The following is a 22,112-nucleotide window of genomic DNA, read 5'->3' on the forward strand; positions in this document are numbered from 1 at the left end:
CATCACAATCCGAAACCATGAGGAGTCCACATGTCCTACAAAGCTCTCTCGACTCAACTAGAGAACTCCCCGTGTTCGGAATGGTCTTGAACCTCTGATCTTTCTTCTTCTGCCTTCCAAATGCTGGCACCACTCTGTCCAGTTTGTCAACCTCATTCTTGTACATGTGGAGACCCCAGTTTCCCCACTGTGCTGGAGTTTGGTTGTATTTCATTTGAAATACTTGCTCCCGGAGAGCATCTGCTTCGCCCAGCTTCTGGAATCCACCACCCGTCTTTCTTGACCTCAAGGTTCCCAGGCTTGTGTTCAAGACCCCCAGTGACAAGAAGCTAACATTTGGACCCATCAGGATTGCCCCTGGTAGGACAATCATATCGCATAGCAAGTATCTTTATTCTGGGTCCAAGTTTTTGTCCCATCTATTGATTCTGGCTTGCTCTTGGGGATCATAGGAACCAGAAGATGCCGGTTTTGTTTGTTTGTTTGTTTGTTGTTGCTCGGTTTTGTTTCGATTTGTTTTTAAACAGGGTTTCTCTTTGTAGCACTGGCTGTCCTTGCTAGCCTCAAACTCAGAGATGCCCCTGCTTTTGCCTCCTGAGTACTGGCATTAAAGACATACTTGCTGGTAGGCTAACAGTGAATTCTTATTTCCTGATAAATACCTTGTTTTGCATTTCTGGAACGAGACTCGGGACTTTTCATGTGCTGGGTAAGCTGTCTAACGAGCTACCGCCTCAGACCCGTTTTGAAGCCAAACATAGCTGCATGCTGGGCACCTGCCTGCCAGGTGTAGAAGGCTTATCAGGTCTGCTCCACAAAGCACTCTATAAAGAGGCCCTATTGTTGAGTTCTATCTCATGGGCGAAGTAAACAAGATCTGAAGAGCTTGTAACTTGTCCAGGATCAGACAGTTCAAAGGCCGCAGCCCCAGCACTTAGCTGAGCTGCCTTTCTGCAGCTGATAGCACCCAGCCCAGGTCTCTCCGCTCCTTCAGTCACTCTCCAAAGGGCACACACAGCCTTTGCAGCTTGTCCCGTAGCAAGTGTTCCTCCCAAAATTAAAGCTTGATGATAGTGTCCACATATGGTCACTTCAGGACAGTGTGCAGGGGAGGGGGCGTTGGCTCTTCTGACCTAACACTGGGTTCTTATGAGTGACACTTGACATAGAGCTGGAATAACTGTCTCCAAATAAAACCAAGGGCTGTGTTACATCACCTGTCATCGATATAGGACATGTAGCTCTGCCTGTCCACTTCATCCCTGGGATACACGTCTAACCTGTGGAAAGGATGGGGTTCATACTCATTCAAAGACATTTGGGTCACAGTGGTGCTTTGTTTTCTTTGCTTTAAGTTGATTTCATGTGGCCCATGCCTGCTTCCCTTTGCAGCTCAGCCTAGCTTTGAACTCCCGACCCTCTTGCCTCAGCTACTCTGGTGCTGGGATCACAGGTGTGTGCCACTATGGCCAGATCTTATAGGGTCTTTGTTTTGCAGCTGACATCTTTGTAGCACTCACAGTGTGCCAGACACAGTTCTAGCCCTTTAGCTATAGGAACACCAACAATCCCCACTATGGCCCATAGCCTACACATTTACTATTTGCAAGTAAGGAAACAGACATTGTCCTGGGGGTGTGGGGCGTGGTAGAGCGTATGCATACAAACCCCCAAAGTTAAGGCTCAGAATGTGTTTATCCAGCCTTGACATGGCATGGCGCTGGCTCCACACTTACTAACCCTCTCTACTGGGTTTTTATATTACATGCTGATAGGAGACCTCCCTCTCAGACCCTTTTTAACAAAGGGAAAACAGGCCAAGGGCAGAGAGGCCTTAAAAGGCATGTCATGTTGAGTCAGGATGTAACTTAATGGTTTATTTCATTTTAATTATTTCTTGCTTTCTAATTATATATATTATATATTTCTAATGATATTCTGCTTGATAAGAATAACATTTCCTTTGAAAATAAATCTAGGAGCTAGAGATATAGCCCAGCAGTAAGGTGCTTGCCTGGCATGTTCCAACACCCCATCTCCAGCATCCTATAAAAACTGGACTAATGACACACTCCTGTGGTTCCATCGAAAACAGGAGGGATCAGAAATTCATGGTCATTCTCAGCTGCAAGTTTGACCCCAGCTTGTGCTACATGAGAGCCTACCCTAAAATTTTTTTTAAAAGATTATAAAATAAATCTAAGTAAAAAAGAAATGACCTTGATGGGAGGGGGATGGGATAGGCCGTCTGTGGAGGGGAAACCAGGCAGGGGGATAACATTTGAAATGTAAATAAAGAAAATAATCAATTAAAAAATAAATAAAACTAAAAAAAAAATGACCTGGTGCAAGAGAAATTGTACATAGGTAACATTAAAGGTGGTTTTCAGATATGACAAAAGCAATAGTGCTCTTGGGAAAACCTGAGATTCATTGGGAAGTCTATCCCATCTGATTAGATATGCTGTTCTGTGACAAAACATCCCCGAGACTGGTTCCATTAACCAGGTCTAGGTCCCTTACAGGGCATGTTCCTCCTTGGTCAGCAGAGGGCGCTCTTCACCATGGTGACTATGCATCCTTATTTCTGTAAAGAAGCATCTAGTCTAAAGGCGTCCCACTGGGGCTGGCACAGCTTACTTTTCCTCACACCTCACTGAGACAAGTGTCATAGTCACATCCAGAGAACAGAGTAACTATGAAGCTGCCCACTGCCTGAAAGGAAAGTAGACCAATGTGAATAGCCCCAGAGAGGCTAGAAGCAGACTGGTCCAGAGAAATGGGTTGAGCTAGGGCCCTTCGATTTGCCTGTCCTTACCCACCAATGTCCTGCACATGGTCTTCAAGCCCCTGTTCCTAGGGAAGGAAGAAGATGAACCTGGCAGCCTCTCTCCGAACAGATATCTCATGACTGTTGTAAGGGGGCAATTTCTTCATTAATTGGCCAGACTTAATCTAGGCTCTGAAGGGAACTGGGGCTAGGGTTTGTTTTGAAAGGACATCGGAGGAAGAAGCAAGGGTAGGTATCTGGAAAGGAGAGGAAGAGAAGGGGAGGAATTTCTCCTCAAAGGCCTCTTCAGAACGCTACCAAATTCCCATTAGTTGCCTCTTCTTTGTTTCATTTGAACCTGTTCAAGGTTTGGGGTATACTATGTGGAATGCAGCCAGAGGGCATCTCCACAATGGGGGCTGGAGAAATGTAAGTAGATTATCTACAAGTAGCTGGACACACGGCCATTTCAAGTTGACATGCTGGAAAGACAGGACAGAGACAGAGAAATCAGGTTGAGGAAGGGGCAGAACTTGGGGAGAGCAGCCAGTCTGGAGCTGAAGATCTACTCTCACTCCAAGGCGTGGCAACAATAGTTAACAGAAAGGGGATATGCAAAGGTCCTGAGACAGGGAGGAGAAAGGGAGGAAGGAGATGAGGCTGGAGATGTAGAGATGCAGCGGTAACATCTCTGTGGCAGGAGTCTACGAGCTTTATAAATAGCACTCAATGGCATTCTCTTCCTTAAATGTGTATGCATGTGTGCGTGTATGTATGTGTGCATGTATGTATGTGTGCATGCATGTATGTGTGCATGCATGTGTGCGTGTATGTATGTATGTGTGTATGTGTGCATATATGTATGTGTGTGTGCATGCATGTGTGCATGTATGTATATGTGTATGTATGCATGTATATGCGCATGTATGTATGTATGTGTGCATGTATGTATGTGTGCATGCATGTATGTGTGCGTGTATGTATGTGTGCATGCATGTATGTGTGTGTGTGTATGTATGTATGCGTGTGTGTATGTATGTGTGTGTATGTGTGCGTGTATGTACGTATGTATGTATGCGTGTGTGTATGTATGTGTGTGTATGTGTGCGTGTATGTATGTATGTATGTGTGCATGCATGTATGTATGTATGTGTGCATGTATGCATGTATTGAGAAGGGTGTTCTACAGTGATCACGTGGAGGTCAAAGGACTGAAGTCACTTCTCTCCTTCCACCATGTGGGTCCTGGGGATTGAATTCAGGTCATCAGACTCAGAGGCAAGGACACTGTAAAAGTTTAACGAGGAAAAGATCAGAGGCAAGGCATATTTGCACATGATCGAGGTCCGGCTTCTCGTGAAGAGTAGATGGCAGGGGAGCCAGAGGGGGCAAGGAAGAGTTGTGCACAGATTTCTGCTGGCTTCCAGATAACATGGTGATTGTGCCCAAGTTGGCTGTAGTATGTGTGTGTGTGGGAGGGGGGAATTCTAGCCACTGTCAGAGATAGTGTAAACTGAGTTTTTTTTTTTTTTTTTTTTTTTTTTTTTTTTTTTAATGAAGATGGAGGTGGATATGCCAGGTGGTGGTGGTGGTGGTGGTGGTGTTAAGAACTTAGGAACGGAATAAGCCATCCTATCGGACAAAGCTTCCAGTGTATTTAATATGAGCCTAATGAACAGAGCTGATTTCACTCATATCTCCATGCTAACTTTTATTTATTTTATTTAAATATTAGTGCATGCGTGCACACACTTGTGTGTGTGTGGTATGTGAATATGCAAGTGTTTGTGTGAGCTTATTTGTGATGAGTGTGTAGGAGCCATGGAGGCCAGAAGAGGCATCTGATCCCCTGGGACTGGAGGTAGTGTTGTGAGCGACCCCATAGATGCTGGGAACCCAACTAGGGTCCTCTGCAAGTAAGCGCTGTTAACCACTGAGCCTTCTCTGCAGCTTCCATATCAACTTTTATGACGAGGGAGTGGTATTTAATGTTATGAATTCCATTCTAAATGACGATGAATGCAAATAAAGGCTTCTGTTTGATGCTAGCACAGAGCCTGGGAACTTCCTCAAAGGCGCCCGCACACTGGCTCCTGGGGTTGGAACCCGAACTTTCATTGAAGTTGGAAATGCAGGATAGATTTTTTTTTTTTTTTTTTTAATCTTGCATTCTGGTTGGTGCAGTGGCAGCAGGCTGTGACTGGATTACAGTGAGGCCTCCTGGGATGTATGTGATGTAGGAGACCCTGAGCGCCAGTTCCCACATTGGCCACTAGGAGGAGCCCTCGAAGGCCAAATCGCAATGCTGCATGCCAGTCAGGGGAAAGATTGGCAGCGCTGGTTTCTGTCGCCACAGGGATGGGCCAGACTAGGGTATTAGGACGCTGAGCTCTGCTAGGTGGCCACGCTTCTCTGCGCAGCTCCTTTGGCCCCTTTCCTCTGGCTCTCGGCCCCGCCGAGGACATTGGCTGACCTGGGGGGTGGGACCACTGGTTTACGCAGGATTGCGAAGGCCCAGATCCAAGGTGCAAAAATGCACAGTCTAGCAAGTGACTCAGCAGTCAGCAGCCCCCTGCCCGTCCCTCACAAAGTACCGTGCACATTAAGCTTGTCCTAACAACGCCTCACTGGGGTGTAAAATTGTCTCCTCGCAGGAGAGGGCCACCCTATCCAGAGGCCGGGCCACCTGAACACCAGGTGCTGCCATCTCTCTCAGCTTCCTTGTTCTGGGCACTTGCTCACGATTTAAAATTTACTTCCCTTTTTAATTTACCTCCCTTCCTGCCCGATTTGCCAGGCTGAGACTGAGGTTGGCAGACACAGCCTCAGCTCTCAGGTGCATTTGAGATAAGCCACACCCTCCCTTAACCTTTTTTTTTTTTTTTTTTTTTGAAAAATTTATTGTTAATGTGAGGGTGTGTAGGTGGACACAGGCTGGTGGAGGTCAGAGACAACTTGCCCAAAGGGGGCTCCTAAGCCACCAGAGCCAAGCTAGGGGACAGATGTCTTTGCGGGCTGAGCCATCCCTTATTTTTTAGTTATGAGCATGTCATTATTTGGGATATACTTATGCTGAAAAGTACACGGTGGTTGTCTGAAAGCTTCACGGGATGTTTTTATTTTCATTGCTAACTACAATCCTGTAAGGGAAGGCTCTCCCTCACTGTTCTCCTTGCTCAGCCTCCACAGTAACTGATAAAGCTGAGTGCTTAGATGAGTGGATTCCTTCAATTCTTCACTCATTCAGCCAACGCATTTACTTTAAGCCCCAGTTGGGCCCCTGAAGAACCATGGTAAGCAGGCAGTCCTAAGGAGGCGGCAGTCACCAGGATAGATACTATGATAAATACGGCGTGTGTGTGAAGCTCTGGGGGCTAGGAAGGAACAGAGGGGGAATCCTCAAGCCCACCCAAGTCATCAAGACTTTCTTGGAGAAAGACAGCCCATGTGAGACATGGAGACCCACAGCCCGTCAGAGAGCAGGGCTGGGCTGTGGGGTTCTGCAGGTGGCTGGGGTGGGAGTGTGCAGTGTCATCAGACTGTCATCCACACTCACTGGGTGTCTCTGTTCACCCCCAGACCCCTGAGTGTGGCCAGGGTGGCATTACTGTTCTCATATATGGGGAAACTGAGGCCAGGAAAGTGAAGTACTGGCCTGGGCTAGCCTGGGATGGAAAAGTAGAGCTTCAAGCTCAAGTCTGACAGACTCAGAAGGGAGCCTTAAACTCTTCTAGAAAAGCTGCTGGGCTGGTGACTAGGGCTCTAAAAAGAGGGCAAGGAACCTGAGGCTCAAGGGCGGGGGCAGGACTCTCCACAAATGTGGCTGGCTCCCAGCTTAGCAGGAGAACATGAAGAGGCAGCAAGAGGTCTTAGCAGGTCCCCAAGTTCAGCCCCTGGGCCTCTTACGCCTGTCGAGGTTGGGCCTTCAGGCCCCTTGTTGAAGCCTGTGGCTGATCACTCCCATGGGTCCTGGGAAGGTCTTTGGTCTCCATGGTGACCACCTCCCAATGTCCCCGAAATCTCATTGTGACCAGTATTAAGGGATTAACTCGCCAGCAGCCCTCACAGGGTCTTGGGTGCCAGAGTGGCAGCAGGAAGTTGTTCAAGGATGAAGAGTTTGCCCACCGTGCGTGACCCCATAGGACCAGGAGGAGGATGTCGGACAGGGACCAGAGTTTCCCACAGGATGCACCAGGTATGCCCTCGAGTTCGCATCTGTCCAAAACGAAGCCCAGGGTGGTAGAAGAGAGACCAGGGACTCAGGGGAAAGCTTAGAATTCAGGGCGTGTGGAACTCTTTAGTCCCAGTCCCCATCCCACCCCAGAAGGACAAGGGACCTGACAGGAAGAGGACATTTGATCAGAAATACATATATATGTCCAGATTCCCAAAAACTCTTCAGGGTTACTCTAAGGCTGAGCAGCTGTCTCATCTTCATTTTGCAGTTGGGGAAACTGAGGCAGAGAGAGGCAAGTGAGCCACTTAAAGTCAGTAGGTAAAGAATTCAGAGGGGACCTCAAGGTGACCTAAACAGCATTGTTAAAAAGGAAACAAAACAAAACCCACCGCCAATTCTGTCCACTCTGTCCTCAGGAGCCAGAAGCAGCCTGTCTCACTGGCCCTGCTTTCTCCCTTCCTCACTGCTTTTTCCCTCCTGACCTTCCCAGCCGTATACCCACTCACCCTGAGGCTGGCAGAGAGTTCTAGACAGTCTCCACGGGGCTGGAGGGCTTGGCTACAGAGCCCTGACTATGCTACCTGGGGGAACAGTTAGTCTCTGGGTCCCTGTTTTGATGCCCTACTCACCCCTTAGCCTCTCTGGGGATTCAGACCCAAAATGCCCTGGCAATCCAGCAACCAGGAGGGAAATTTAAACCCCAGGGGCTGGGGGAACAGTTGGTAGAGGCTTGTTTGCCTACAGAGAATGAAGCTCTGTGTTCTGTATCCAGCACTGAGATGGTACACACCTGTAAGCCTGGTACTTAGAAGGGAGAGGCAGGAGAACCAGAAGTTCAAGGTCATTCTCTCCACTAGTTAAGGAGTTTAAGACCAGCCTAAGCTATGTGTGCAAAAGCCTCCCTGGGAAACTGAGGCTTCTTGGCTAAGCTTGCTCTTCATTAGCCAAGACTTGCCCCAGTGGTGTCAGATAACCTACTGACCACCACAGAAAATGAGGAAAGCAAAGCGCAGGACAGTGCAGGAGGCTGCATGGAAACACAGGAGTGCACATGTCCTGGACATACACACAAGGCTCCTGTAACACTTGGAAGACAAGAAAAAGTAAGAAATGGCCCCAGGTGGTACAGAAGCTGGGAGCAGTGATGGACAGTCAGGGGAAGCAAGTCTCGACAGGTACCTTCTTATATTTTTAGTTTGAAACACAGTAATGTAGCAAGGATTTAAGATGAAAGGCTTAAACAAATGCGGTAAAATAGTAAATAATAATAATAATAATTACACATACTTCCATAGCGACAGGTGTGCAGCGAAGATTGCAGCACATGTCCTAGGAATTAGTTCCAGGTCATTTCATCCTTGACCTGGAAGCCAATATGCTGTTGCCAATAATACCAGCAATAGCCGTTGGTCCCTGGAATTGGAGCTGTGCACAAACTGCAGATAGAGCCAAGTGTGGTACAAACATCACCCATGAATCAGCATTCTGACTTTGAGAGGAAGTTATCCCTGACCCACCTAACAGATGGGGAAGCTGAGCCTCACAAAAGGGTTGACTTGTACACAGTCAAATCTGGACCTGCATTAACCTATTTCCAGCCTTCCCTGACCCCACAGAGGTTCAGAATTATGGCCACCCACCAGATTTCTTTGAAAATCTCCAACACCTAGCACTGTGCCTCCCATTCCAAGATTTTTATTTTTGAGATAGAGTGTGACTACATAAGCCCAGGCTGGCCTTCCTCTCATCACGATGTAGCCCAGGTTGGCCTGGAATTCCCAAGTCTCCTGCTGTAACTACAGAAGTGTGCTACCTTGCCTTCCTGGCTATCCAACCCAAAGATTTGCCTGTTGGCTTGTGACAGCTTGGGAGTCACTGTTTTATCTGTCCCTTTTTGTTCCCTGTATGGAGCTGGGGGATGGCCAGGGCCTGTCACATGCTGGGCAAGCATTCTACCACCGAGCCACACTCCAGTACAAGCCTTTAAAAAACTTTTTGCTGTCTCAAATGATTCCATTTGGCATTACCCAGAATGAAACTTCAGCTTGGTTTTCCAAATGAGAAACGAAGACCAAAGAGGGAAATGGTCTTTCCCAGGACCACGCATGGCTGAAAACAAACTGGAACAAGCTGTTCAATGGTTTACATGGAACGTTTGCTCAAATAAGAAAATGTATCCCCTTTGGATAGACCAGGCCCTGGGGCTTTGGAATCAGGGCTAGATTTCCACCCCCTGCACCATCCCCCACCTCAGCCTTCTGGACTGGAATATTTGTGCAGTGAGTGACCTGTGCAATGATACACAATGATCCTGGCCTGTCTCCTAACTCCCAAATACTTTACCCTGATGAAATCAGACAAATCCCTGGGGTCCCTCCAAACAGGAGTCAGGGGGATTAAGGGTGACTTCTGAGTATCAGACTCATTCCTCATTCCCAAGACCAGGATTTGGTGTAACAGGGGCTTCCCATCACCCCTCGGGTTCCACACAGGCCAAGGTCACCCTCACAGAACACAAACAGGACAGTGACAATGTCAGCTCAGATGTCATAAGCCACCTGGCCATAGGCAAACAGACCTCAGGAAACACCGCCCACGGGACCCAAATCCTGGCTTCTACCCCGATCATTCCCCAGACTATCTGCTCACCAAACCTCCCTAAGTCTTTCCTGTCAGAACCTCCCACAATGCACTGCTGTCTACCCAGAGCTGCTTCCATGCCCCCTGTACTGCCAGGCTCTCTTGAGCATTTGTCTGGGAAAGTCTTGAAAGGATTAGGGCAACCTCAAGACTAGGAATACAGCTTCTGGAGTTAGGTTGGATTCAAGTCTGCCATCTTAGTTCCTATCAACTGTGTGAGCTTGGGAACAGAACTCAACCTCTCTGGGCCAGCCGTCTTCACAAACCACTCATGAAAAACCCAGCATCAGAGCAGTGTGAGAATTCATGAGCAAAGCTACTGGCACAGATGTCCAAGCATTGCTTATGTCTTTGGTGCCATTCATCCTTGTGGGTTAGAACTTAGGCATTTTCTCAACATATAGGGAAGAAACTGAAGCTGAAGGGTCCAGACAGTCTGGGAAGCTCTGGCTTCTGTGTGTCTCTAAGGGCTGGATGCTTCCAGAGATAGGACATAACCAAGGCTGGGAGGTGCCCCTATCTCACGTTTCTGCTGCTGGAACTACTCAGAGATCTACAAGACACAGCTGACATCCCCTAACTTGGGCCTCTGGTGGCTCTCAGAGATCTGTTCAGCAGAGGAAAAGATGTCCTCTTGATGTCCTTCAACACATCACTCAGACCCAGAGATACCTGTCATCTCTGTCCCAGGAGACCCAGACTATGTTATAGCCTGTTCTTAGGCTGCATCCCCTCCTCTGCCTCCTTCTCTCATCTGCTGGGTCTGGACCAGTACTTTCCCAACTTGAAAGTGAACTATTAAGATGTCACCTAAAAAGGCATCATGTGACTCCCTCTGTGGGCTCCTGGGAACCCCAGGACCCAGCTTCAAAAGTCTTCATTTGCATCTCCCCTAAGATTCTCTGGCTTGGACACTGGAGCTACAAGCCCCTACTTCACATCCCCCTTCGGGATGTTTCCAGCTATCTTTATCTCCCTGTGGTAACAGAGCAAATATACTCAGGCCCTGGAGCAGGGCACATGCAGGCTGTTGACTCTTGAGCAAAGTCTCCCCTCCGGAGGGCGCAGCACAGGCTGCTGGACGTGTGTGGAGAGGCCAATGGCCTCTTGCATAACCCAGGAGGCCTCCTGCCCACCCGGGGCCTTTTCAGGGTTAGGGGTGAGACAAATCGCAAACTCATGCCCAGTTAATTTTTTAAAGCAAGACCAACACTCTCAGCAATGATTAGCAGACAGGTAAGTTCATCTTAATCACACTGAGGACAGGGAGGGAGGAAGAGGCTACTGGCGGCTCCAGGGATGGGGCCCAGTTATCAGTTAACCACATAAATGTTTCCTTCTAAAACCGCTGGCCTTCAGCCCCCAGCTCCCTCATCTTCCTCTCTGAGATACTCTGGTCAATGAGCAAGCCAGTGGCCAACAGTCATTGAGTGAAAGACATGCAGCCATGCACAGTCTGTGGGATAAGAAGATGATGGAAGCCCTTTTATTAAGTCAGAGTTCACGTGCCACCACTAATTAGCTTGAAGCAAGTCCCTTCTCCCCTCTGGGCTTGGTGAGAGGTCTCAGGTCTTTGGCCCAACTCCCAACCTGCAGCAAGTACCCTTCCCTTGAGGGATTCAGGGTCTTCATCTGCCCTATGGCTAGCTTAGGAAGATGTCTTTTCCAGTCTGAAGTTCTGGGAGGTCCTGATGGAACTGAGCCATGGTGGGACAGAGAAGGCACAGGAGGTCAAAAAGGAGCAGAAAGGCCCAGAAAGGGTACCCACCTGGTTTCAGTTGTTGGCATCAACAAGTATCAGGTTCCAGTTTCAGGAAGAGCTGGTCCTCTCAGATAGGATCGGGGGTCCCTGGGTTGTGAGCCCCATGGGAGATGCAGGATGGCCTGGCAGGTCCCACCTGCCCAGGACTTCTACCCTCAGATCTTGGGAGCTGCCAAAGGAAACGGCAAAGCCAGGCCAGCCTCAGGCCAGGTGGCCGCTTGGACTGGAGTTTGGTCAGCAGTTGGGGACCTATATTGTGAGATAGTTAGGACTTTGTCCACAAACTGGAATTTGAAATTTCAAAGGGGCGAAGCTGCAGGCCCTACCCCAGAGTAGACATGACTCTTGGCTTCTTGCCCCCACGACTTTTGTTCTTTGTCTTGATAAGTGCAGGTTTCCCCTGCACAGCTCTCTGGGTGGTAGGTGGGGGAGGAAGGAGAGGAGATAGAGGTAAGGTGAGCTCTGAGAGGAGAGGCCGAGGCGCCAAGTGGCCCCAGGTGGCAGGAGGTCCGTAGAATGCCTCTAGACCTGCACGTGGCCAGACACAGGGCCGAGGTTACTGAGGTTCATAAGAACACCCCTGCTGTACAGAGACAGGGAAACCAGCTAGAGCCAGACCCAACCTCCAGGATTCTGTAGTTATTCCACTGACCCCAGATGTGGGGCAACACAGAGGGAGGGACCCTCGATCCCATAAGTCAGCCTTGGTCCAAATGGGAAACTCTTCTGTTACACGCTTCATGGCTCTCAGGCAAATGTGCTTCACCTCACTGAGTCGCCATTTGGTCTTACAAAATGAGAACACCCCGGGCCTCAGGAAAAAAAAAAAAAGAGAAGAGTGGTGGGCTGGTTCTTATCATGAGGCCGAAAACATGCTTCCATAGCAAAGTGATATTACTGCCGGTTGGTTGAGAGGCTGAGGACGTTGTTCAGTCAGTACAGGGCTTAGCTAGCATGCGTGAAGCCCTGGGTTGACTCGGGAACCAGACATGGTGGGCACTCCCCTCCCCCAGCACTCAGAAGGTAGAAGCAAGAGGATCAGAAATTAAAGTCATCCTTGGCTACATAGATAGCTTAGGCTACGTGAGGCCCGGTCTCACAAAGAAGGAGCGAGGGAGATGGAGATGGCCCATTGTGGCAGGGCCCTAAACCTCTGTTCACAGCAGGGATGAGCTCCCAGCCCAGCTCTTGGCTAGCTGCCACCTCTTTGGACCGTCCTCTTCCCTGCTCACGCTCCATCTCCGTCTGCAAGATGAAGGAGTTGGAGCTCCAGGCGAGCTCTGAATTCGTCTCTTCCAGAGGCTGCTACCCCTTGAGCTGGGGCCTGACAGCTCAACAAGAAAGGATAAAGAAGACGAAAGAGTTCCACACCAAGGGTATCGAGGCTGAGAAACGCCCTACCTAGGTGCTCCCCTGACTAGGAGTTCTAATTCCCAAAGGTCTCGTGGCCAGGGGAGCCACAAGTCACCGACCAGTGGTGATAATCAGTGCTGTTGCATACCATATCTCTGGGCATCTGTAAGGGAGGTCCCGCACCTTCCTCAGCCGAATTCACGGGTACTTGATATGAGTGACGGCTGCGTTGCATATGACCCATACGTGGCCTGCTGCATTTTTACTCAACTCCAGATTATGTATAGCACCGTGGGAGTGCTATGTTTGTCTTCTTGTTGGATTAATGTTGTTAAGGAGTCAAGGGAATGTAGTGTATAATGGCCAGACAAGTGGTGCTTGCCTGTGACCCAGCTCTCAGGAGGCTGAGGCAGAGGGATTGCTTGCTTGAGCTCCATTAGGTAACACAGTAAATCCCATCTTGAATAAACAAATATCCTGATTTGAGCATGCTGAGGTCAGAAATAACACTGGCACTATGGGTGCTCACATGTTGTGGCTTCGCTTATTCGGCTGTGTGCATATGTATGTGTAGGTTGGGTATGCATGCGTGTGTCTGTCCGTGGCTCTGACATCTGTTCCCTCCTCTACCACTTTTTACTTTGCTTACTGACAGGGTTTCTCATTGAACCTGGAGCTCACTGCTTGGTTGGGTCATGAGCCTTGAGATCTTCTTGTCTCTGTCTCCTATTATTGAGATTAGAAACACATAAGGCATGCCAAATTTTTCATGTGGGCACCAGGGATTTGAACTCAGGTACTTGTGCTTGGGTAGCAAGCACTCTACCCAGTGAGCCATCTCCCCAGAACCGTTTTCTTGTTTTTAAATAAAAGAAAAACTATTATTTGTGGGTAGAGAGAGATAGAGAGGTGGGGTGAGGGTGGGCACAGACAGATGAGGCAAGGGTGGGTACAGAAATAGAGAGGTGTATAAGGGTGGGCACAGAGATAGAGAGGTAGACTGAGGGTGGGCATGATCTTGCTGACTTCAGAGGACTATGCTTAGGAATTGGTTCTCTGCTACTGTGGGTTCAGGAACCGAACTCAGGCCAGCAGTTTTGAGAGGCAAGCTCTTGCTAAGCCATTTTGCCAAACCCCCTTTTCTGTTGAAACAGAGCTTTGTATATTCCAGGCTGACCTTAACTCTGGGTCTTCTTTGCCTTCAGTGTCCACTGCATCCGGCTCAGATATATTTTTCCCCTAATATTTTTCATCCTAAGTGTCAGGCCTTGGATATAGAACCTGTGGCTCTGGAGGGCTGACTGACATTCTGGTCACGTACTGACCACAGCCACCTTTCTGTGGGAAGGATCTACCCCATTTACCTGATGCAGGAACAGAGCCGAGAAAAGCAGTATCTGAGATAGCAGATGCTTGACCCACATATGTCAGACCCCATGATCTATAGAGGCAATGGGCAGAGACAGCTGAGTGACAGCGTGATCTTGCTTGTCACTAAAACAACTACAAATCCACAGGTTAGGCCCATTTTACAGACACTAGATTCAAAATCACCTGTCCCAGACTCCGGATCGTTAGGGCGCACAGGTGTGACCCATGTAGGCCAAGGAGGACTGCCTGGAGGGTTCTGCTCGGAGTCAGCTGAAGGTGGAGGGAATTATGAATGAGATAGTTATTCAGTTTATGATCCATGAATGGGTAGGTTGCAATGCGTGAGCCGTGACCGGGTGGGACATGGGTGTGGAGCCTGCAACACGCCATGTGCGCCATTGTTTCTGTACCTGTAGCTGTCCCCATGAAAGCTCTTTTCCTCTTGATAGCTGTCTATATGGGATGTGTCCTGGCTAACCCTAGTTCATCACAGACTGTATTTAGTGGAATCTACATTGTCATCCATAAAAAGACTTATTGGGTTGCTGCCCCAATAAAATTCTGACTGGCTAACGCTCACAGTCTGCTTGGGGAATGGAGGAACTGTGTCTTTTCGGAAGGAGTGAGGTGCATAGAGAACAGATATGCTAAATGCTGTGGAGTGGCTGTGGGTGGCTTGTCACATGCCTTCCCTTTCCACCTAGCCCAGCCCTTCTCCCAGGATCACTGGGACAAGATGTTGCTAAGTGGGGCCTGAAAGGGCCTGAAAGGGTCGGAAGTCATCTTCAGACCTTTCGGGGATCTTAAGGTGTGGGCTGCAAGCTCCAATCTTTCCTCTCCCTTCAACCAAGAAAGGGGGGGATGAGCCTGGGATCTTTCCCCACTAAAATGAAAGTTTCCCAGAGAAGAAATGTGAACCACAAATCCATTTGGAGAGTGATAGAAATTGTTTTTAATCATGTGTGAGTGTCCTTGATAGAAGCAGGGCATGCCAGGTCAAACTCAGATCACCAAGCTTGCAAGGCAAATACGTGTCGAGCCATCCTGCAGGCCCCGGAGTTTCTAAACCCAGGGCACTGGGTTAATATCTTTCTTTCCCGAGATTGCCACCATGTTCTCGTCCATCTTGTCTGTAGGAACAGGATAGAAGGGGCATAACAAAGTTGAGGAGTACAGAGAGAGGGCTTCTGATGGTATCACTTTGGTGTTAGGGCACATCCACACATCCATTCACTCATTCATCTGCTCATTCATTCACTCATTCACTCAGTTATTCATTCATTCACTCATCCATTCATTCACTCCATTCATTCACTTGCTCATTCACACACTCATTCATTCACTCATCCATTCATTCACTTGATCGGTCATTCATTCATTCATTCAGTCAGTCATTCCCCCTTTTACATACTCTTGAGTTTCAGTCACTCACTCAGTAATTCACCTGGCCTCCTAGTCACTCACTTTTCTGGTTCATTCATTCAGTCCAAAGCAGACTCTGTTTCTCACTCTTTCTCTTTGTTGTCGCCATGCCCTCTGAATTGCTCTTTCAACTAGCTGAGCAAGACAGGCCCTGAAGCTTCCTTAGATTCTGCCCTCATATTTGGCTTTCTGTGATCTGTGACTCTTTCCCCAGCTAGTGGGAGTCTCAAAAGTGTCAGCAGAGAAGGACCCAGAGGGGGATTTCATGAGGGGACAGGTGCTCCAGGTCCAGAGTCAAACCTCACAAAGGATGTAGACAATGAAATGAACATTTAAAGAAAAGGTGTTTTAAAGGTTAAAAAAAGGTGGGGGTGGGGGTGGGGCTGAGAGATGGCTCAGTGTTAAGAACACTGGCTGCTCTTCCAGAGGACCAGAGTTTAATTCCCAGTACCCACACGGCAATTCACAACTGTCTGTAACTCCAGTTCCATCGGATCCAATGCCCTCTTCTGGCCTCCATAGGCACCAGGCATGTGTGTGGTGCACAGACGTCCATGCAGGCAGAACACTCATCCAGACAGTGTATTTTAAATCTAAAAAACAAGAAATCTTTAAAAGGATGGAATGAATGTTGAGCCAGGCAGAGAACCCCACTCCAAAGGAAAGAGGTGGACAGAAAGAAACAGGGGGCAAAAGGGACGGGGAACCCCAAAATGAGAAGAGGAATTAGCTGGGCATGGTGGCACATTCCTGTTAGTTCCTGCTCTTGGAAGGCTGAGGCTGGAGTGTCAAGAATTTGAGCCCAGCCTGGGCTACATAGCAGAACAAAAATGATGGTTTGGGAGTGAGGCATTTGCAGCACACCTTGACAGTTGTTTTTATATCTTATGCATTACCCAAACCACCTTCTCAGATTGTCCCATACAGTCTAGAAATGGAAACTGAGGCCTGGAAGGAGAATCATTTACTCAGAGTCACAGTAACAGGTGGCAGGTGCCTGAGCATGAGCCCAGGTCTATGGGCTACAGAGCTTGTCTGTGCTTGTTGTGGGACGGGTGGGCGCTGTGGAAGCATTCAGTGTGACAGGTGTCACATCCATGGTGTCTGGTCCAGCTGGAGCAACCAGGAGCTATCAGGGGCCAGGAAAGGGACCTGAAGGTGAGTTCCAGAGGTTTCCAAGGCAGGTGACAAACAGAAGGGAACCAGAAGAATCCTCTTCAGCAAGGACCCGAAAGATCCAAGCGTGGGCTTGGGGTTTAGGTTTCCAGTTCAAGCGACCCAGGACAGCTTTATCTCATATTGAGGATGGAAGTCAATGATTTGAGAAGTGGTTGGCTTAGAGCTTCATTGGTGGTAGACTTGTCAGTGTCTAAGCATGCCAGCTGGGATGTCCAACTTGGCCGGGCTTGGGGGCTGCTGAGGTGACGATGGTCCAACAAAGGCCAGTCCTGCCCCGCCTTGGAAGATTGGTAACTGAATATTAATGAGCGGGGGCCCAACAGTTGTAATTAGCACCCCAGGTGTCAGTCAGAAACCAACAAACTGCCAAATCCTTGTGGCTCCTCCCAGCCTACCCAGCAACGGGGGTGATTAACCATTAACTCCCACCCCTCCCCACAGAGCCTCCACCCTCTGCAGAGGCTAGGCCAGGACGCCAGGCTGAGTCTCCCCAGAGGACAGTTTGAAACAGAGGAAGGCAGAGAAGGGACCTGGGAGGAGGCAGGAGGAGGGCGGGGACGGGGGGGCTGGGGCTTAGCCCAGGGGCTTGGGTGGCATCCTGGGCAGGGCAGGACAGGGGGCTGAGGCGTGGGTAGGAGAGAATGCGACTCTCTAAAACCCTTGCCGACATGGACATGGCTGACTACAGTGCTGCTCTGGACCCAGCCTACACCACCCTGGAGTTTGAAAATGTGCAAGTGTTGACCATGGGCAATGGTAGGTGGGGGCAGTTGTGCCCAGGGATGGAGCGGATCTTTGGCACTGGACTTTGGGATGGGAGGGGAAATACAGAACATTGTAGGTTGGTCCTATAGGCTCGTACAGGTGTTGCCAGGTGAAGCAAGTGGGCCTTCGTACTGTGGCCAGAGGCATTCTGGGTGACCGAGGCCTGCAGAGGTGGATTTCCAACAGAAAAATTCCCCAGATCCTCCCTACTTAGGCCCCGGGGTCTTACGCTGCCCTGCTTACCATGTTAAAGAAATGGGGCCACGACAGTGAGCTTCCTCTGGGTGGCTGTAGAAATCTTATCCAACATGGCCCTACTTTCAGGCCCCTGGGCCCTTCTATGTGCAAGCAACAAAAGGTCTGTCTTGTCTCTAGAGATTGTGACAGGAGGCATGGTTACGTTTCAGAGTTTGGGAAACTAGAGTTCAGGAGAAAAGTAGAATGTTCGGGCTTCCTATCCAAAAGGCCGGCCCAGCGGCGTGTGTTTATATGCACGGTCCTCGGTGTCCTTGTAAGTGTATGAGTGACATGGTGAATGCAAGAATACACCTGAGTGTCTGTTCCCCTTTTCGAGTTTGTGTCCCGGCTTCATCTGTATGTGTCTCCAGGACCATTTGGTTTTTGGTTTGGGGGTTTGTTTTGGTTTTGTTTGTTTTGTTTGGCTTGAATATATGTGTGTATGTATAGTGTCTGTAAATGTGGGTGATAGATCTAACACACTTATAAATGTAGAAATACCCTGTGCGTTCTGCCTGGTGGTCCTGGGTGGCACCTTGCCTTTGTACATATGCATACAGCCTCTGTGCTGCCGGATAACGCTCTCTGGTGTACAAGATTGTGTAGTGACATTTGACAGGGTTTCGTTTTGGTTTGGTTTTTGGTTTTTGGGTTGTTTTTTTTTTTTGTTTTTGTTTTTGTTTTTGTTTTTGTTTTTTTTTTGAGATAGGGTCTCTACATAGCTCTAGCTGTCCTGAAACTCACCACATAGACCAGGCTATCCTCAAACTCACAGAGTTCTACCTGACTCTGAGATTAAAGATTGTGCCTGTCAGACCCAGCTTGGTTTCGTTTGTTTGTTTGTTTTTGATAGAGTGTATGTTTTCCTGAACTGGCCTGAAACTTAGAACATACTCCCAGGCTAGCCTGGAACTTTGGGTCCTCTGATCTAGCCTCCCAAAATATCAGGGCTATGTTGTGAAGGTCTTTAGTTTTTTGTTTTTTGTTTTTTGTTTTTTTTTTTTTTTTTCCGAGACAGGGTTTCTGTCCTGGAACTCACTCTGTAGACCAGGCTGGCTTCGAACTCAAAAATCTGCCTGCGTCTGCCTCCCAAGTGCTGGGATTAAAGGCATGGGCCACCACTTCCCGGCTGTTGTGAAGGTCTTAATTGTAACTATATACCCAAACTCGGGATTCACGGCAGCAGCATGTGTTCGTGTCTCTGTTGTCCCTGTATCACCGTCGTTCAAACATCTGCTCCAATATCACCGAGAATATGTCTGTGGGGTGGAGGGTGTTTCCTTTGCCAGAGGGTTGAGAAAGCAGGCATCCTGGAGGATGGGAAGCTTCTGGAAAAGATGGGACCAGGTTCCAGGCTAGCACTGGAGAGATGGCACCTGGCTGGGGCTGGTCTGTCACCACCTTCCATCCGTGACTCTTACTGTGCAGGAGCTTTCAAACTTGGAGGCTTAGGTCTGGAAAGCTATGTGCCCTCTCGATCTAGCCAGAAGGAGGAGGCAGTGTGTGGGCTCTGTCCATGGTCAGTCTCCTCCCTGCCCCCAACCCCCCATCCTCCCCACCCCTACTGCTTGCCCATAGTATCTCTTGCCAAGTACCGTGTGACCTCGGGTACATTACCTCCTTCTTTGTCTCTTGTGCAGTATGGAAATGGGTTCCTTTACTCCAGCCTTGTTGGCTGTAGGTGATTCAGAGGAGCCGATCAGGGAAGTGTTCAGGGCAAACTAGTTGCCATGCCCGAGATGGTAGCATGTGACCCCCACAGGGACAGTATTTGCAGTCACACTCCTGGCCACCACACAGCCCCTTCAGTATCTAAGAGGTCTGTACTCCTGTACCTGCAGCTGAGACACATCAGTCACCCCCAGCTCTGGAAAAACCCTTCCTCCCCAGCCTCAGTTTCTTCATCTGTAAAACTCGGACAGGTAGAAGAGCATATAAGCTTTACAAGATATTTCTCTGAGCTTGCTTGATCCTGGTCCCTACACGGGTGGTCTCTAGGACTCGGCATATGTCGGAAGGATCTGTATGCCCTTCTCGAGTTCTGAGAGTTGAGGTTATAGGAAGTTGTCCTCCAAAGTGGTTGGAGCTAATGAGCTAATGGGTAGAAGGTGTTAAGGGTGTCTGTCCCATCCCTGATTCAGGAACAGCAGAAGGGGCTTGTTTTTAAAGTTCCCACAGATCCCCAGCCATGGGCAACGTGGCTAGAGCACAGTATAGTAACCCAGCCCCTCTGCCTGGCAGCAGTGTAATGATACTGGACAAAAGTCCCTTGCTCTCTTTTAGCCTCAGTATTTTTAACTGGGAAATGGACGTGGCCTGCTGACCTCATGGGGAGATGATCCAGTTGACTGTGCCCCCAGCCCATGCAGCCCAGCAAGGGGACACCTTGCCGGCCTCAGCCCAAGTTGCGGGCTCAGCTCTCCCTGGGGGTCAAGGGAGGAGAGGATGAGGGAGGAAGAGCCAATGAAGCTTAACAATTATCCCCGCCTTGGGAATAATTTACCACCGGAGGGAACTCCTCTCGGAACACTCGGAAGTCCTAGGAATGAACGGTTCAGCCAGAAGACAGCAGAAGTGAGGAACAGCTGCAAGACACCTGCTGGGCGAGTTCTCTTCTGCAGCGAAGTGTTTACCTCACAGACAGTTCTAGAACGTATTGTATGGCAAGCACTTCCGGCTGACTGACTCACTGACTATGGACTGCACCGGGAGATGATGATGCTCTGTCTGACATGTGGGGGTGGGGCGGTGGGGGGGCAACTACAAGAAACAACCCAGTGCCACAGGACAATGGGGATTTGATCCGATGCTGATGCTTCTGAGCCTCTGCTTCACTGTACCACAGCCCTCTCCAGTTTGCAATAGGACATTCCTTAGGAACCAAGGTCATAGGCCAAGTTTCTATGGAAACCCTCTGTGTGTGTGTGTGTGTGTGTGTGTGTGTGTGTGTGTGTGTGTGTGTGTTGTGTGTGTAGGAATGATTATAGAGTGAAATCTCTGAAGGGTGATTTTCTTTTCTTTCTTTCTTTACTTTTATTTTTATTTTTATTTATTTATTTTTGAGATTAGGTCTCAGGTAGCCCAGATTGACTTGGAACTTACTATTTAGCTGAGTCTGGCCTTGAACTCTTGGTCCTCCTGACTTTACCTTCCCAGCGATGAGATTTTCCTAAAGAGTTTATATGTGGTGGAAGATTTGCTTTTAGAAAAAGTGCAATCTTTTGGTTGGTGTGTGTGTGTGTGTGTGTGTGTGTGTGTATGTGTGTTAAAATATATATATATACATATATTTCTAAAAACAGCCAAACCAGTTAAACTGATCCCTTCGCAGTCAGGGAGACTGGGGCTAGGAAAAGGGCTGGTCCAAGACCAGAGGTGAGTTATGGGTAGCACCAGTACAAATGCCCAGGACTTTTGGCACACAAGTTGAAATCTCCTTTGCCAGAGGTTTTGAGTCTGTCCTCAAACTCAGATGAGAAATGGCTTCGGGCCTGTGGTAAGAGGGTCTCACATCTGCCCAGATGTGGCAACTCTGTCAGCACCCACCCTAGAAGCAAAGAAAGAATGTTCTCTGCATATATCTTTCCACTCTTTGGGAGGTTCTGTGGAGTCTGAAGACTAAGCTCATGTCCCCCTGGTCCAGTGCCAATAACAAAGTGGCTGGGTAGTCAATGTCCCCAAAGCTCCTAACTAGGAGTCTGTAAATGACTCTGGTGGCGAGGTTTCCTCTCCTTCCTGGGGAAGCTGAAGCAAGTACTAGCAGGTGCCCCAGGTGATCAGCAGTGCAGTTGGTTCTGATTTATAGACCGGAAACTGAGACTCCAAAAGCCACTGGACACTGAGGGGAACAGGACGGGGTTGACATAGCCCCCAGCTCCAGGTAGCCCATTGTGAGTCTCAGGCTTGTTTCTGGTTTGTTTTACTCTCTCCCCATCCTGGATCCTTATTCACCCTCTTTTGGTGCAGACACATCCCCATCTGAAGGCACCAACCTCAATTCATCCAATAGCCTGGGTGTCAGTGCCCTGTGTGCTATCTGTGGTGATCGGGCCACCGGCAAACACTACGGAGCCTCAAGCTGTGACGGCTGCAAGGGATTCTTCAGGAGGAGTGTGAGGAAGAACCACATGTACTCCTGCAGGTGAGGAGCCAGCTCAGGCCTTTAACTTTCTCAGCTGGGACACGGGTATATTGGGATTCATGTCCTGTGAGGGTCCATCTTGAAGCATCTGCCTTTCCAGACATTCAAGAACAGTCTAGTTTTTTTGGCATCTGTGGATCCAGGTGTGAGCAGCTAATTTAGTAACTGCCTAACAACCTTAGAGGGGATAGGACCGCCCCTCCAATTAGCTCTTTTTCTAGGTTCCAACAAGGAAGGCATTGGCCCTAAGTCTTTCCATATATCCCAGTGCCCCCCACCCCAAGATCATGAAAAC

The 22,112-nt window shown here is 49.0% G+C and overlaps 1 protein-coding gene and 1 long non-coding RNA gene across 4 annotated transcripts in view; one reads left to right on the top strand and one right to left on the bottom strand.

Annotated features, from left to right (window-relative positions):
• Nucleotides 1–11,831, bottom strand: part of LOC143441487 (uncharacterized) — a 56,292-nt gene extending 44,461 nt beyond the window's left edge. The window contains exon 1 of the long non-coding RNA XR_013108959.1: nt 11,356–11,831. This is a non-coding gene — a long non-coding RNA (uncharacterized LOC143441487). The remainder of the gene's footprint in view (nt 1–11,355) is intronic.
• Nucleotides 1–22,112, top strand: part of Hnf4a (hepatocyte nuclear factor 4 alpha) — a 62,506-nt gene that overhangs the window by 18,350 nt on the left and 22,044 nt on the right. Inside the window, exons 1-2 of one of the 3 annotated variants that reach the window (XM_034496647.2) lie at nt 17,234–17,430; nt 21,643–21,817. In XM_034496647.2, coding sequence (XP_034352538.1) covers nt 17,316–17,430; nt 21,643–21,817 — 290 coding nt within the window. In that variant the 5' untranslated portion in view covers nt 17,234–17,315. Of the gene's footprint in view, nt 1–17,233; nt 17,431–21,642; nt 21,818–22,112 lie in introns of those variants that run through there. The other 2 variants (XM_076930190.1, XM_076930191.1) reach the window with 2 other exon arrangements.

Source organism: Arvicanthis niloticus, chromosome 2 (assembly GCF_011762505.2).
Source record: "Arvicanthis niloticus isolate mArvNil1 chromosome 2, mArvNil1.pat.X, whole genome shotgun sequence".
NCBI classification, from domain to species: Eukaryota; Metazoa; Chordata; class Mammalia; order Rodentia; family Muridae; genus Arvicanthis; species Arvicanthis niloticus.